Below are 16,799 nucleotides of genomic sequence, written 5' to 3'. Positions count from 1 at the left end.
AAATGTATTAATTCTTATAAAGCTTATGGTAAAATTAAAAATTGCTATCTATAGATATTAGTTTGTCACAAATATTACTTGAGATTCAGTTTACTTTCTTCTTAACATTGCTGGAGTAATTTTAAAAGTCTTTGTCAAATATAAGAAGCAATTAAAGATTTTTTGTTTTAATTTTTATTTACTTGTGTTTAAGAGTTAACTTATTTTTTATGTATTCTTAATCTTATATTTTGGTTATGTAATGGTAGGGTGGTGATTTTATTGTTTTCTTATTGGTTAAAAAAGTCTTCCTTCTTGCCCTTTCCCTATAAATAAATGCAATATTTCAAATTATAGAAGAAAATAAGCTATTTTATATAAATTTCAAATACACATTCTAAAAATAAATGTTAAAACTTGTTCACTAATATTTTGGGGGGAATTTTTAAACAAAACTGAAACTAGAGACTAGTTTAATAAGACTTATCTACCCATCATCAAGCTTCAACAAAACAAAAATAGGATAACAATATTTTGGTTTATTTTACCAAATGCTGATTTTTTTCTTATATTTCCTGCTTTCTTCACAAAAACAGATGTTCAACTTCATTTTATGCTTTCATAATTTCTTTTTTCCTTATCTCTTTCTCTCTCCCTCTTTAATGTTTAAAGCATTCATTCACACATCCAGCTCTGTGACAAGCATTTAATATGCATGTATGTCCAAAGATCATGTTTTTTTTTTTTTATTTTTTCATACCTGGGATTAAACCCAGAAACCGTTTTTCCACTGAGTTACATCCTCGGCTCCTTTTAGTTTTTATTTTGAGACAGTGTCTCACTAAATTGCCCAAGGCTTTGCTTAATTGCTGAGGCAGGCTTTGAACTTGCAATTCTCCTGCCTCAGCCTCCCAGATTTCTGGGATTACAGGCATGAGCCACCATGCTCAGCACATCATGGTTTTGGAAGTGATGTGTGAGATCTCTGCTAAACATTCAAGTTTAGATGCCTTGTCAGTAGTGGAATATATGAACCTATAGTTTGGGTAAAATTCTGTGCTAGACATATTAATTTAGGGAATGTGTGTGGAAAAATGGAAAATGTCTCAATCTGAGTCATGGAGTCTTCTGATGTTATGAGTTTGGAGAGATGTGGAAGATTCAGTAAGGTAGACTGATAATGTTTCATATCCTGCAAATTAATCATAGAAAGATCATTCTGGAAATTAGTTCATGAAGATGTTTCAAGGAAAGGATTATGATCTACTGTTTTACATCAATAGCAGATTCAATAAAATGAGTTCTGTTACTTGACCATTTGATTTAGAAGATTAGATAATTAATGTCTTGGTTTTTAAAGGATGAAGAGTGGTGGGGATACCCCATAGAGTAGGTTTGAGAGATAAGTCAAGCGACATACAGGAATAGCAGTCTAGACAATTCAGTTGCAGAGTTTTTTATGTATATGAGTAATGACATGGGGCAGGGGACTAGACTGTGTTGGATAAAGAGAGATTTTATATGAAGTGATAGGAAAATAATTAGACTTTTCTCCTTCATTTTGGCATAGTGGGCTGTGTATACAGATATAACAGTAAAGTATAGGGTTCCTAGGGAAATGCAGAATTCTTTCTCTAGTGAATTTTAAAATGCTTAATGTATTCCTTTTCTCAATTAATTTGATTCTAGAAAAAAATCTAGTGTTAAAATTTTGTTGCTTTGGTAATCTAGAAAGTTCATAGCCCACCATGGGGAGGTTTTTTTTTTTTTAATGTTTTGTATTGGTGCATTATAGTTATACATAATAGTGTGGTCTGTGTTGGCAATCACATATGCAAGGAATATAATTTGTTTCATTTCAGTTCCTAGTACCTTCTCCTTCAGCTTCTACCTCCACTTTCTACTTCACTGGCCTTTCCCCATTTATTTATTTATTTTTATAAATTGGCACTTAAAAATAAGAAGTGAAGTTCACCATGTTACATTCACACAGGTATATAGCATGATTTGGTCAACCTCATTCTGTTATTCCTCACCTTTCCCATCCCTTCCCAATCCCTCAACCTTTTTCCTCAACTCCATTTTCCTTCAGTTTTCATGATGTTGAACTCCTATACGTTTCCCCCCTTATTTTGCTCTAGCTTGGGCATGTCAGAGACATGTAACCCTTGACTTTCTGAGTCTGGCTTATTTCTTAAGTTCCATCTATATACTGGCAAATACCATAATTTTATTCTTTATGGCTGGGGAAAACTCCATCATGTATATATAAACCACATTCTCTTTATGCATTCATCTATTGATGGGATCTGGGCTGGTTGCATAACTTGGCTATTGTAAAGTGTGCTGCTATAATTATTGATGTGCCTGTATCACTCTTGTATCCTGATTTTAGTTCTTTTGGATAATTTGAATAAATACCAGGGGGTGGTACATTAAGCATTTACATTTCTATTAAAAAAGGGAAGAGCCTAAGTAAATAATATAATGTTACACCTCAAGTTCCTAGAAAAGGAAGAAGAAACTAATTCTGAAACCAATATAAGACTGGAAATAATTAAGATCAGAGCTTAAATTAATGAAATCAAGAAAAATACAAAGGATCAGTAGAGGATTGGTTCATTGAAAAGACTGATATACCCTTAGCCAAACTAATAAAAAGAGAGAGAAGACCCAAGTCAACAAAATTAGAGATGAAGAGGGAGATATCACCACAGACATTTCTGAACTCCAGAGAAGCATTAAAAATTATTTTGAAAATTTATGCTCCAATAAACAGGAAAACCTACAAGATATTGACAAATTTCTAGACCTGTATGACCAACCCAAATTGAACCATGGGGTACAGAAAACCTAAAGAGACCAATCTCAAGCAATGGGATAGAAGTAACTATTAAATGTCTATAAACAAAGAAAAGCCCAGGATCAGATGGATTCCCAGACAAGTTCTACCAAACTTGCAAATAATCTTCACGAATTTATGTCACTTTAAGAGCATGAAATGAAAACTTTTTTGACTCTTTGGATATATTTTTAAAAAGAATAAAGAAAAGCATGCACACCCATATTTGTATTCATATAAATGTAAGTATATACATGTGTGTGTATATATTTATATTTATGATTAAAAGAATGTATGTGTATATATAGTGTAAATTAAATGACAGGAAATTAAGCAATTAAATAAATGTGTGTGTATGTATAGTGAAAATTAACTTATAGGTGGTATATAACAAATTGATACTTCTTAGTCAACTTATTTCTTCAATTGTTTTATTCCTTCCACAGAGTATATACGAAATGGGTTAAATTAATCATTTGTGAATAAACATCATAATTCTGTTTAAGCAGTAACATTGTGTTCTTTTTAGATCAGCTATGGTCCATTTGACCACAGCCTCAGAGACAGAGCCCGGTACCAGTCTCTTTACCAGTTTCCCATAAACCATACAGCTCTATATCAGGGAATTATTCAAATAATGCTGCACTTTGATTGGACTTGGGTTGGCCTTGTGGTTCCAGATGACATTCGGGGAGAAATGTTCCTCAGGGACATGACACAGGAAATGACCAGCAATGGACTCTGTGTTGCATTTGCGGAAAGGATTCCAGAGTTTCCTGTTGAGGATATTATTAACAATGAACTTTTTATGGAAAGATTCACATTTACAAATGTCAGTGTTGTATTTGGAGACATATATTCTCTTCTGAGATTTGTATATAAATTACTTTGTAATCTTCCTTTTGGAAATATCTGGGTTACGACGTCCGACTGGGATATAACTCTACTACCCTTTGGACAAGAGCAAGGCTATACGTATTTTGGTGGAGGATTATCATTTTCTGTACACATAGAAGAGATCCCTGGTTTTAATAATTTTCTCAAAAGTGTTCAGCCTGCAAAATATCCCCATGATGTTTTCATCCAGGATGTGTGGTCTGTATTATTTGAATGTCCGTATCTTTATCAACATGGGATCAAGTTGTTGAGCCAGTGTGAGCAAAATGGTAGCCTGGCAACTCGAACTCTGCCTGTCTGGGATATGAAAGCCTCACACCAGAGTTACAACATCTACTCTGCTGTAAATGCCATTGCCCAGGCACTTCATGAAGAACTCTCACTAAGGGTGGAAGAAGGATCACTTGACAGAGGTGCAAGTATAACTCCTCATTCTTGGCAGGTAGCAGCAATTCATTCTTGTAATTTTCTAGGGCAATGGATCATGGATTGTCTTTTCTCTTTCTTGATTCATGATGCTTTCACAGTTATATATTATTATTTTTTTTTGTTTTGTTTTCTGGTAAAAGTCGTAAAGGAGTGCAATAACTGGCAAACATACTCTCCTTGAAACAAATATATTCTCTTAACATAAGTTTAATCTATTGGTGACTCCTGGAATTAATCGACACCTAATCATGACATTAATGTTTTATGTTAGATTTAATTTTTGTATGTTACTGAGAAAAATTAGTCTGAAATTTTCTTTTTCCTGGTTTTATTGAGGTACATTTGATAAATTAAAATTGTACATTTTCAAGGTGTATAACATGATATTTTAATATATGAACAAATTGTGAAATGATTAACCACAAGTAAACTAGTTAACACATCCATCACCTCACATAATTGTGAATGTGTGTGCTTGCAGGTGTGTGAGAATACTTAATATTTACTGTGTTAGAAAATTACAAGTATGTAATATGTAATTATCTGATGTAGTCAGCATGCTGTAGAGTAGGTCTTCTGTATTTATTCATCTTGGAATTGCAAATTGGGTCCCTTTGTCCACACCTCCCCATTTCTACCACCACAAAATCTTTGATAAACACCCTTCTACTATTTATTTGATTTCATGCATATTATCACAAATGGCAGCATTCCCATTTAAGGGTGACTAGTACTCTTTTGTATGTACACATACCATGTTTTCTTTATTTATCCTTTTGCAATCTAATACTTAGATTGTTTCCATATCTTGGTTATTTTGATTAATGCTTCAGTGAACATGGGAGTGATTTTGTTTCCTTTGGATATGTACCTAGAAGTGGGGTTGCTAGATCATAATGGTAGTTCTGTTTTGAATTGTTGAGAAGCCTCTGTATTCTTTTCCATAGTGGCTGTACCTGTTTGCATTTCCACCCACATCTAGTTGTGGTTTTCATTTGTGTTTCCCTGGTGATTAGTGATGTTGAGCATATTTTTATGTCTTTCTTGGGAACATGTCTCTTTTCAAGCTATTTCTCATTATAAAACACCTTTTTGTTTTTTGCTAATAAGTTGCACAAATTACTATTATGTTTTGGAAATGAACCACTTTTGGGATATGTAGTTTTCAAATATCTTTTCCTTTCCCATGGATTGCCCTTTCGCTTTGTCAATTGTTTCCTTTTGGCTCGATGTTCTTCCACCTGTTTAATTTTGCTGTCATCACCTGTGCTTTTGATGTCATATATGATAATTTCATTACCAAGACCAATGATATGGGACTTTTCCTCTATATTTTCTTCTACGAGTTTTATAGTTTCAAGTTGTTAATCCATTCTGAGTTTATTTTTGTATATGGTACAAGATAAGGATCCAATTTCTTTTCTTTTTACATGTAGAAAACCAGTTTTCCCCAAACCCATTTATTAAATTGATTATTTTTTTAATTGTGTGTTTTTGGTGGCTTCATCAAATATAGTTGACCTCATCTGTGCAAGTTTGTATCTGGACTTTCTGTTTGGTTCCATTGGTCTATGTATCTATTTTTTTTTTTTTTTTTTTTTTTTTTTTACAGACTGCATTTTGATTCATTGTACACAAATGGGGTACATCATTTCATTTCTATGGTTGTGCACGATATAGATTCATACCATTCATGTAATCACACGTGTACATAGGATAATGATGTCTGTCTCATTCCACCATCTTTCATACCCCCGCACTGTCCTCCCTCTCATTTCCCTCTATGTAATCTAAAGTTCCTCCATTCTTCTCTCACTCCCACTCCCCAACCCCCATTATATATCATCATTCACTTATCAGGGAAAACATTTGGTCTTGTATCTATTTTTATGCCAGTACCACACCATATTTCATACTATGGTTTTATAAATATAATTTGAAATCAAGAATTATGATGTGTTCAGCTTTTTTGGGCTTATTAATTTTTTTCTATTTTTCTTAGCTTTCTATAAAAAAGGTTTATCAATTTCAGGAGTTTTTTTTTTTTAAATCAACTCAGTTTTATTTATTATTTCTGGTTTTCCTTATAGTCTACTTCCTTCCTTCTAATCAATTTTCCTTGGTCTATTTTTTCTTTTTATGCTTCCTAGAGATGTAGCATTGGTTATTTTTGATCTTTCCTTTTCAAAAATATTATTAATACATTTTGTTATACATAATAGTGTGGTTCATTTTGATATAGTCATACATGCATGGAATATAATTTACTCCATTTCAATCCTCATTTCTCTCCTCCTCTACCCCTTCCTTTACTTTACTGGTTATGTCTCTATTTATTTATTGTTCTCAATTGTTTCTTTAAATATATACATAAAGTTGAAGTATATTCCTATATGTACATAGTATAATTTGACCAGTTTTATTCTGCAATTCCTTCCTTTCCCCTTTCATCCTTTCTGCCCCTCAATTGCATTCTCTTACTCCACTGAGATCCCTTCTTTATCTTGGGATTCCCCCTTTCCATTTTTTCCCTTACTTTACTGTAGTTTATCCATATGAGAGAAACATTCAACCATTGACTTTCTGAGTATGACTTACTTCATTTAGCATGATGTGCCACAGTTCCATCCATCTACCAGCAAATGCTATAATTTTATTTTTCTCTGTAGTTGAATAAAACTCCATTGTGTATATATTAACACATTTTCTTTATCCATTCATCTATTGATAGGCACTTGGTCTGCTTCCATATCTTGGCTATTATAAATTACATTGCTGTAAACATTGATATGCATGTTATCACTACAGTATGCTGATTTTAGTTCATTTGGATAAATATCAAGGAAACTGGGAAAACTGGGTCATATTGTGGTTGCTTCCTAGTCTTTTGAGGAACCTTCAGGTTTCCAAAGTCGTTATAATAATTTGCAGTCCACTAACAACATATGAGTGTTCCCCATATGCTTACCAGCATTTACAATTACTCGTGTTCTTGATGTTTGCTCTTCTAATTGGAGTGAGATGAAATCTTAGGGAAGTTTTGATTTACTTTTCCCTGATTGCTAAGAACGTTGAATACATTTTTGTGTGTGTATTTGTTGGCTATTTGTATTTCTTCTTTTGAGAAATGTCTGTAGTTTTTTTGTCCATTCATTGATTGAGTTATTTGTTCTTTTTGCGTTAAGTTTTTTTAGAGTCCTTTATATAGTCTGAATATGAATCCTCTGTAGAGGGATAACTGACTCAAATTTTGTCCCATTCTATAGGATTTCTTTTCATGTTTTTGTTTTCTTTGCTGTGCAGAAGCTTTTCAAGTTGATGGCATCCCTGCTATTGATTCTTGGTTTTATTTTTTGAGATTATTTTGGGGGGGAATTTTTTTTTAAGGAAGTTGGTGTCTGAACCAATATATTTTAGTATTGAATCTATGTTTTCTTTAGCATTTGCAGGGTTCCTGGTCTAATTCCTAGATCTTTGATTCACTTCGTTGTGCAGGGTGAGAGATAGGGATTTAGTTTCATTCTACTACATATGAATATCCAGTTTTCATAGCAACATTAAAAGAGCCTCTCTTTTCTTCAGTGTTATTTTTTTGGCACCTTTGTCAAATATCAGATGACTGTATCTATGTGAGTTTGTCTCTGTGTCTTCTATACTATTCTACTGGTCTTCATGCCTGTTTTGATGATAATATCTTTTTTTTTTTTTTTTTAACTATAGCTTGGTAGTATAATTGGTGGCTGGTGGCTGTGAATTGCTAAGAGACGACTCCCCTTTACTGGGGCTTGTGTGGTGCCTGTATCTGAGGGCTTGGTTGCTGTCTCCAACAGCAAAACCTAGGAATGCAGAATCTCTGTGGGTGATCTATTGTATAGAAGTGTCTACCCTGGCTGGTGCATTTTCTCAAGATTCTATCCATTCTCATGACAGGGGTAGAATGTCAGTTGACTTGTTTTCACCTAATCTCCTCCTGAGACTGTAGGAAGTGCTGCTTTAGAGTTAGCACTCCCAGGAGTGACTTGCTCTTGAGTAAGCTCCATTTCACTCCCCTTGACTGTGATGATGGGGTAGGGATTTGGGCAACCTTCACTAGCAGTGATCCTTCTACAGTTTTATTCTAGTTTGATTACTGAGGCCACCTGTTTCAAAGCTATTCCCTATGGTTGTATTTTTTACCATCTAAAATAGATGGAAAGAAACTGCATATATTTAATTTCTTTGAGGGAGGTTGTGTAGCTATGGCCTCTAGAAATGGTTATCCAGTCAAGGATGGCTTTCAACCCATAATTTGGGCTGAACTATGTGATCTCCACCATTTTTGTTGCTCCCAGTCCTGTTTTAACGTGTCTGCTTTTCTTTCCAACAGTTGTTGAGGAAGTCAGCTTTTTACCTCCCTTTTTCTTTCTGTTACCCCTTCCCCCTGAATCCAACCCGATCTGGATTTCATGTTAAGGATTTCGCTTCTTATATTCTTCTCTGGTAACCAAATTCTAAACTCCAATTCTTGAGCTGTCCAATATAGAGTTTTAGAGTGTTTACTCTGCCACCTTCCTCTCTGGTCAGCTATTCTTTCACTGCTTTATTCTGGGCTGTAGGGGAGTCAAGGGTTGCTGCCTAGAACCACTCCACCATCTTGAGAAAGCTCTCAAAACCCCCCATTTTCTCAACTTAAGCATTTGGTGTAAAATTTCCATCTGGAAATGCTTGTTTCATCCTATAGCTTTTGGAGGTTGTGTTCACATTTTTCTTTGTCTCCAGATTTTTTAAGTTTATCTTTTGATTTCTTCTTTGATCCATTGGCTGTTCAGGAACATTTTGGTTAGGTTTCACAAATTCTCAAAATTTCTCTTCGTTACCTATTTTCAGTCTCATAACATTGTAGTCTGATTTAATTCAAATCCAATGTTTCTTTTTAATTTTCTGTCTGAATGATCTATCCATTACTGAAAATGGGAGCATTTCTTTACTCTCTACTATTATTTTATTGGAGCCTATTTCTCCCTTCATATCTCTTGATATTTACTTTACATATTTAGGTGCTCTGATGTTAGTCCATATTTACATTTGCAATCGATATATCCTCCTGGTGAATTAACCCTGTTGTTATTATGTGACATTGTCTTACTCTTGTGACAGTGTCTGAATTAAAGTCTTCCCTACCCAATGGAGCTATTTTGCTCATTTTGTTTACCATTTGCATGCAATGTCATTTTTTTTCCCATTCCTCCATTTTCTGACTGTGTGTTTCCTTGAAGCTAAATCAAGTCTCTTGTAGGTAGCATTTGGTTGGATCTTCTTGTATTTAAAAATCTATTTAATCCCTTTATTCTTTTGATTAGAGTGGCCAAACTTTAAGTATACCCACATGCTTCATAACAATGAACTGACTTAATAACAGAGTGTTCTCCAACTCCATCTATTTTGTTGCTAATGCCAGAATTTCCATTTTGAAAGCTGGATAGTAGTCCTTTGTGTATATATTTTGCATTTTCACAATACATTTGTTATAGTTTTTAACATGTCCTTCAAAGTTCATGTGTTAGAAAATTGACACCCAAATGCAACCATATTTAGAAGTGGAATTTTTTATTTTTCTTGGTACCAGGCATTGAACCAGAGGCACTCTACCATGAAGCCGTATCTCCAGCCCTTTTTATGTTTTATTTAGAGACAGGGTCTTTCTAAATAGCTTAGGCCCTCCCTAAAGTTTCAAGGATGGCTTTACACCCACCATCCTTCTACTTCAGCCTCCGCAGTTGCTGGGATTACAGGCAAGTGCCACCTGGTCCAACTTAGTGGTGGGCATTTTAACTTGATTAAATAATGATGGCTCTATGTTCATGAGTGGATTAAGTCAATTATTTGGGGAGTAAGTTCACTCCCAAGGGAGAAGATAACTTATAAATATGAGTTTGACTTATTTCTCTATCGCTCGCACGTGTCCTTTCACCATATGATGCCCCTGCCAGATACAGGGCAGCAGAAAGGCCCTCTTCAGATGCAGTCCTGTTGATCTAGACTTCCTCAATTGAGTCAAACAAATCAGTATTGTTTATAAGTTGTTCCATGTGTTGAATTCTCTTATAGCAGCATAGAATGGAGCCTCTATAGATGGCTGCACCAATTTATATCTCCATCAATAGCATACAAGGGCTGTGGTTTTTTTGATATACTTCTCCACAATTTTTATCTGCCATTGTTTAGAAAATTGAGCATCTTGACAGGGTTTAGGTTATGTCATCTTATTCTCAGCTTTTGTTTGTCTAAAAATGTCTTTTTATCTCCTTTATTTCAGAATGACTATTTTGTCAAGTAAAATATTCTTGTTCATTTTTTTTTTCTTCTAGAACTTTGAACATACCATCTAATTCTCTCATGGCCTGAAAATTTCTGCTGAGAAATATGCTGACTGTCTTAAATAAGGTTATTTTCTATGAATAGTCTCTTTTGGTGCTTTCAAAATTCTCTAACTTTTGACAATTTGATTATAATATGTCTCAGTGATGTCCTTTTCATGATAAACCTGTTTTGTTATCTTTAACACTCATGTCCATAGATGTTCCTATTTCTCTTCAGATTAGGAAGCATTCAGCCATTATTTCTTCAAGTATGTTTTCTGCACTTTTCTCTCTTCTTTTGAAATTCTCATAACTCATAAATTATTCCTCTTGATGATGTCCCATAGATTTATAGGCTTTTTAAATTCTTTTTTATTATTATTTTCTTTTTTCTTTTTCTTCACTGAATAGATAATCCAAATGATCTCTCTTTGTGTTCACCAATTCTTTCCTCTGCTTTTCAATTCAGTTGACACTACTGTGTTTTTCCTTTATTTATTATATTCTTCACCTTCAGAAATCCTGTGGCTATTTTTTATGTTTTCTATTTGAATTGTTTACCAGATACCACCTAGTAGCCTGTGTTCCTTTGTAGCTTACCAATATTCCTTAAAACAACTATTTGGTATTGTCAGATAACTCAGATATGTATTTCTTTAGAGTCAGTAAGCAGATAATTAGTGTTCTTTTGTTTCTTTGACTTTTCCTTGATTTTTCATGTTCCTCAAAGTTTTACATGATTGTCTGAGTTTTTGAGGAAGGGACCATCTCCTCTAATCTTTACTGACTGGCTTTACAGAGAAATAATTTCATTTTTTGTCAATCATCCTTGAGATACTATGATTCCTCAGAACATTTTTATGGATACTCCCAATTCACATCTCTGGTTCCCTTTTGAAGAAGTGAACTTCTTCAGAATGTATGTTTTCTTCTTGGTCTGTTAAAAAGAGACTAGGATCTACTGAAAGCCTTCTTTTTTCCCCTTAGGGCAGTGCCGTGGAATATTTTCCTTGAATATCTTCTTGAAATCCCACAGTGCTAACAAACTTTCTACAGAGGCTTTGCCTGAAATCAGTTACATGATACATACAAAATAATGTTTTGGCAGTTTTATGGGAATTGTATTTAGTCTATAGGTCAAGTTGGGCAGAATGACATCTTTTTTTGTTTTTTCCAAAACTATAATCACCAAATAAAGTAAACAACAACTCTTAAGTTAGAGTGCAAAATTCACCTTATTGTTTTAAAGATGAAAAAGCAAGAAATATAAACACAAATACCTTTTAAATAGTTGTATGGTAAGGTAATTCTATTTAGAAACATTTTTAATAGAAAAATTACTTATAAATCAATTTACAAAAGATGAAAAACTCAATGTTTAATACCAACTTTAACAGAATGGCATCTTAATATTATTGGGTCTCTCTATTCAGGAACATGGAATAGATCTGTACTTTTAAAGATCTGCTTTCATTTGTTTCATCAGAGACTTGTTCCTATCTAATTATGAATTTGAATAATGCTACCCTCATAGAGTGTATCAGAAGTCTTTTTACAGCTTTTATTTTCTGTAAGAAGTTATAGAGAAAGGATGTTACTAAGTCATTGCATGTTTGGTAGAATTTTGCTGGTATAATTGGCTGGTGCTTTCTCTTCTGAAAAGGTTTTATTTATTGATTTAATTTTAAAAATAGACAAATCTATTCAGATAATCTATTTTGCCTTCTGTGAGTTTTGGTACATTGTGTCTTTAAGGATTGATCAATTTCATCCAAGTTATCAAATTTGTGATTATTTGTTCATGACTCTTCTTTATTTTCCTTTTTGTATCAGTTGCATTAGTAGTTATAAAATCTTTCATTTCTGATATTAGTTATATGTGTCCTTACTTTTTTTCCTGTTAGAAGTTTATCAATTTCATTGTAAACCAATTTTTGGTTTACTAGTATTTTCTTTTCCTGTTTTCATTTTCTTTGTTTTCTGTTTTAATTTTTGTATTTATTTTTTCTTACTTACAATAGGTTTATACTGAAATTTTTTCTTCTTGTTTCCTAAAATGGGAGTTTATATTATTGGTTTTAGATTTTTTAAAATTTCTAATATGTGCATTCAATGCTATAAATTTCCCTCTAAGCACTGTTTTGGCTACATCTTATAAGTTTTGATAAACTGTATCATAACTGATTTTATTTTGCTCAAAGTTAAAAAAATTTTCTTTTGAGGACTTATGTTCTTTAGAAGTGTATTGTTATAACTAATAGTTTTGTATTTTCTTGCTTTCTATTATTTATTTCTAATTGAATATTATTGTAGTTTGATTGCAATATTTTTATTCTTTAAATTTTTTTTTTCTTTAGTTTGTTTTGTTTTTGTTTTTGTTTTTTTATGGCCCAGAATGTAGACTATCTTTGTAAATGTTACATGTGATTGTGTGGACACTATATACTTCTGTTCTTCTGTTGTTTGATGGAATATTCTATGATATTCTGGTCTGTAAAAGTCAGTTACTTCCGGTTGATTTGTGGTGCTGCTTAGTTCAAGTATGTCCTTAAAGATCTTCTGCCTGCTGGATCTGGCAGTTGGTTTTAAAGATGAATGAAGTCTCCAGTTGCAATAGTGAATTGGTCAATTTATACTTGTAGTTCTAATTATTATTATTTTTTGCTCATAGTTTTTATTTTATTATTATTATTATTATTTTGCGGTACTGGGGATCGAACTCAGGGCCTTGTGCTTACCAGGCAAGCACTCTACCAGCTGAGCTATCTCCCCAGCCCTGCTCATAGTTTTTGATGTTCTTTTAGTAGGCATACATGTGTTAAGAATTATTATATTTTCTTGTATGACTGACCAGTTTGTCATCAAGTAATGCCTTTTTGCATTCCTTATAATTTTATTTGTTATGAAGGCTGTTTGTCAAAATTTAAATGCGTTAATTCAACTTTCTTTTCTAATGTTAGCATGGAATATATTTCTCTACCACTTGACATTTAATTAATTCATTTAAAGTAGATTTTATGTTAGATAACACATGGTTGAGTGCTTGGGGTTTTGTTTATTTTTCATTTTGTTTTGATTTTTATCTTGTTTTTCATTCAGCTTGTCAGTCTGTTTTTATTATTTGTTGTACTGAAAGCACTCAAATTAAATTGATTATTGACATTTTCATTAATATCTATCATGTGCAACTTTTTTCTATTTCTTGGCCTTGTTTTTGTTTGTTTCTTTATTTTTGTCGATTCCTCATTTTCTTCCATCTCTAGTTTTGACTGAACATGCTTATTTTTCTATCTTCTCTCCTTTCTTAGAATATCAATTATGACTTTAAAAAAAACATCTTGTGTTTTCTCTGGCATTCATTGTTGACATTTAAAAATAGTACTTGCATTGACTGCAGTATAGTTCTGTAGTAGACTTCTCACCTAGCATGTTTGAGGCCCTGTGTTTGATCCACAGTGCAACAAAATAATAATGTTGATAATGATAATAAAATACAATAAATACTGCCTGTCAGTAGTGCAGGTGTGTTATGACAGTATTTCCACTTCCTCTCTCCCATCACAACACTGCTCTCAGTTATTCCATCTACCTATGTGATATTTCACAAAATATGATATTCCTATAGTTATTTAGAATAAATGGTTATTTATTAGATCATTGAAGAATGAGGGAAATGTAGTGTTTTACTGTTCTAAGTATAATATAAAAATATAATGCTATACTTTTTATGTCTATTTTATTTTCTATCTAATCTTTTTCTTTTCCCTGAAAACTTTCCTTTATCATTTATTACAGAGCAGGGCTACTGACAAAAATTTCCCTATTTCTGTCTGTGATCATTTTTATTTCTTCTTCATTTCCAAGTGATGATTTTTCTGATACAAAATTTTAGTGATTTTTGATCTTTCAACTATATACGTATTTTACAACTTTCTTCTTGTTTGTACATATTTTGGAAAATGTTGCTGTAATTTTTATCCTTTTTCCTCTGTAAGTATTAGTATTAGTCCCGTGTTTTCCCTAAGACTTTTTGTCTGTTGTAGTTGGAATTGAAATGACTTAAGTGTGGTTCTTTTATGTTTATCCCACTTGGTGTTTGTCAATTTTTATTACTTGACAGAACATCTGAGACAAGGAAATATGTAAAGAACTCAGAAATTATTTTCTCACAGTTTTACAGGCAAGGAATTCTTGCTGCACCCTCCAGAGGAGAGAACACTGTGTCCTCATGTGTCTTAAGGTTGAAGGGCAAAGAGTCACAGGCAATGAACTCACCCTCGTGTAACAGTATTCATCCATTCTGAGGATGGAGTCCTTATGACCTAAACACCTCCCCTGAAGCCCTACCTACCTCCCAGCACTGTTGCACCAGGAACTAGGTTTCAATGTGAGATTTTTAGGGGATAAAATCATTCAATCCATACCAGTGGCATGCTTACTATATCTACAGTTTGATGCCTGTCATTAAGTTGGAAAATTCTTTTATTTTAAACCTGACATACTCTGCCATAGTTTCGTTTATGCTTAAAAATATTTTTCTGCTCCATTCTGGTGTTTCCTCCTTTTGGTAGCCTCATTTTGTGTACTGTGCCTTCTTTTATTGTCTCAGTGTTCTTAGATATTATGCTATATTTTTTCTTTTTTCTTATTTTGCTTTTTAGTTTGGGATGTTTCCCTTGACATAACTTCAAGAGCACTAATTTGTTCCTCAGCAGTGTTCAGTCTACTGATGGACCCATCAACAGCATTTTCTATTACAGTATCTTTTATGTCTAATGTTTCATTCTGATTTTTCTTAGGGTATTAATCTCTCTGCTTACATTATTCACCCTCTTTTCCAAATTTTTATTTATCCTGTGTATTGGAAGATTAATCATAGTTTCAAAACTTCTAGTCTGACAATCCCAAATTCTCCACCATTTTTGAGAGCGGTTCTTTTGCTTGCTTCATTTGTTAGATTATGTTTTTCAAATTGATTTTAGCATGATATGTAAGTTTTAAAATAAATTAGAGATGATGGATTAGGTAATTAATAATTGAAGCTCTTTCCTTCCTTTGGTTGTAGGTGTCCAAGATTTCATTTCTTGTTTTGTCTTGCTCACCATCTTTGTTTCCTAGAACCTCCTTAAATATGCAGAAACTTTCCATTGTTCCAGTTTTAATCTTGTCCTTTTGTGCAGAAACTGTGCTGACATGGTGATAACGTGGAAGATGAGGGGAAATGTTCTGTGATCTGAAGATCAAATTTTTGTCTTTTGGTGTGACTGTGTCCTTGTGCTGTGATCTTTAAAAGTGCATCCCATATATTTTTCTTCTTTAGGTGAGACAGAAAGGATAGAAGGGATTGGAGTTTAGCATTTTTCTTTTCACAGGTTTATTGGGCTCTTTCACATAGTTTCCGTGAAGTCTTGTGGGAAATAAAGTGCTCTGAGCATGTTTCAGAATAGTTACTCTTCCTTTGGTTGGAAGTGAGAGGGGATTTTTTTTTTTTTTCACTGTGAGAACCTGGTAGAATACACAGTAGTAAAACTCATGAAAGGTGCCCCTCCCACATTCCCTCAAGTTAAGGTCTCTAGTAGTATTCCTCTCTCCAATTCGTGCTTGTTTGGTCTCCACATGATAAATAATAATGGTGTTTGTTTTCCTACTAATTTATGTGTACAGAGACTTCTACTCCCACTAAACTGTCATTTTCCAAACTTAGGTGTCACACTAGTTTTCAAGGCAGCAATTTGCCTCAATTCTCTAATGCACATAAGAAGTGTTTATCTGTAAATTTCTTCAGATTTTTCCTTGCTGGCATTGGTATGAAAAGAGGTCCTGAGAACTTTTTACATATTGAAGTGGAAACTAGAAGTTCATTACTGATTTTTATATTCCAGGATTGTAGTCACTAGCTTTCTCTCATTTTCTTCTTTATTTCTGAAAAGTTTTTAGTTTATTCTTTTGAATTTTATTAGTACATATAACATTACACGCAGTTTTCATTTTGCGTTAGCAGATGCACAACAAAATTTGAACATTTTCCCCCAACATTTTTGTATATTTATGCATGCAAACTAAGGAAAAACTTTTAAATATATACATTCTTTAGAGTTTATTCAGTTTTCCCAAATGATCTACAACTCTATGATGTAATTCTCAGTTTATGGTTCATTTGCACATATTTTTACTTCAGTGAACATTAAGCTGGATTTTAATTTTGGAGTTTTTCTTATGAAATTTGTATGGTTATGTTTTCTGTGTAAGTTCTCTGTGATATGAGATGTCAGACAATTACAATGAATGACTAGGTCAATTAATAAATAAGTGGT

At 33.1% G+C, this 16,799-nt stretch overlaps 1 protein-coding gene across 1 annotated transcript in view; it reads left to right on the top strand.

The window, feature by feature from the left end:
* The window catches only part of LOC306662213 (vomeronasal type-2 receptor 26-like), a gene marked incomplete at both ends in the record, with an annotated part of 65,960 nt that overhangs the window by 16,029 nt on the left and 33,132 nt on the right, over positions 1 to 16,799 (top strand). The window contains 1 exon segment of the mRNA XM_079141751.1: positions 3,351 to 4,160. Within this exon segment, the coding sequence (XP_078997877.1) occupies positions 3,351 to 4,160 (810 nt within the window).

The sequence above is a fragment of the Sciurus vulgaris genome (assembly GCF_902686455.1).
Source record: "Sciurus vulgaris genome assembly, chromosome: 5".
Lineage (NCBI taxonomy): Eukaryota > Metazoa > Chordata > Mammalia > Rodentia > Sciuridae > Sciurus > Sciurus vulgaris.
This window is presented reverse-complemented; position numbering and strand designations above follow the sequence as displayed.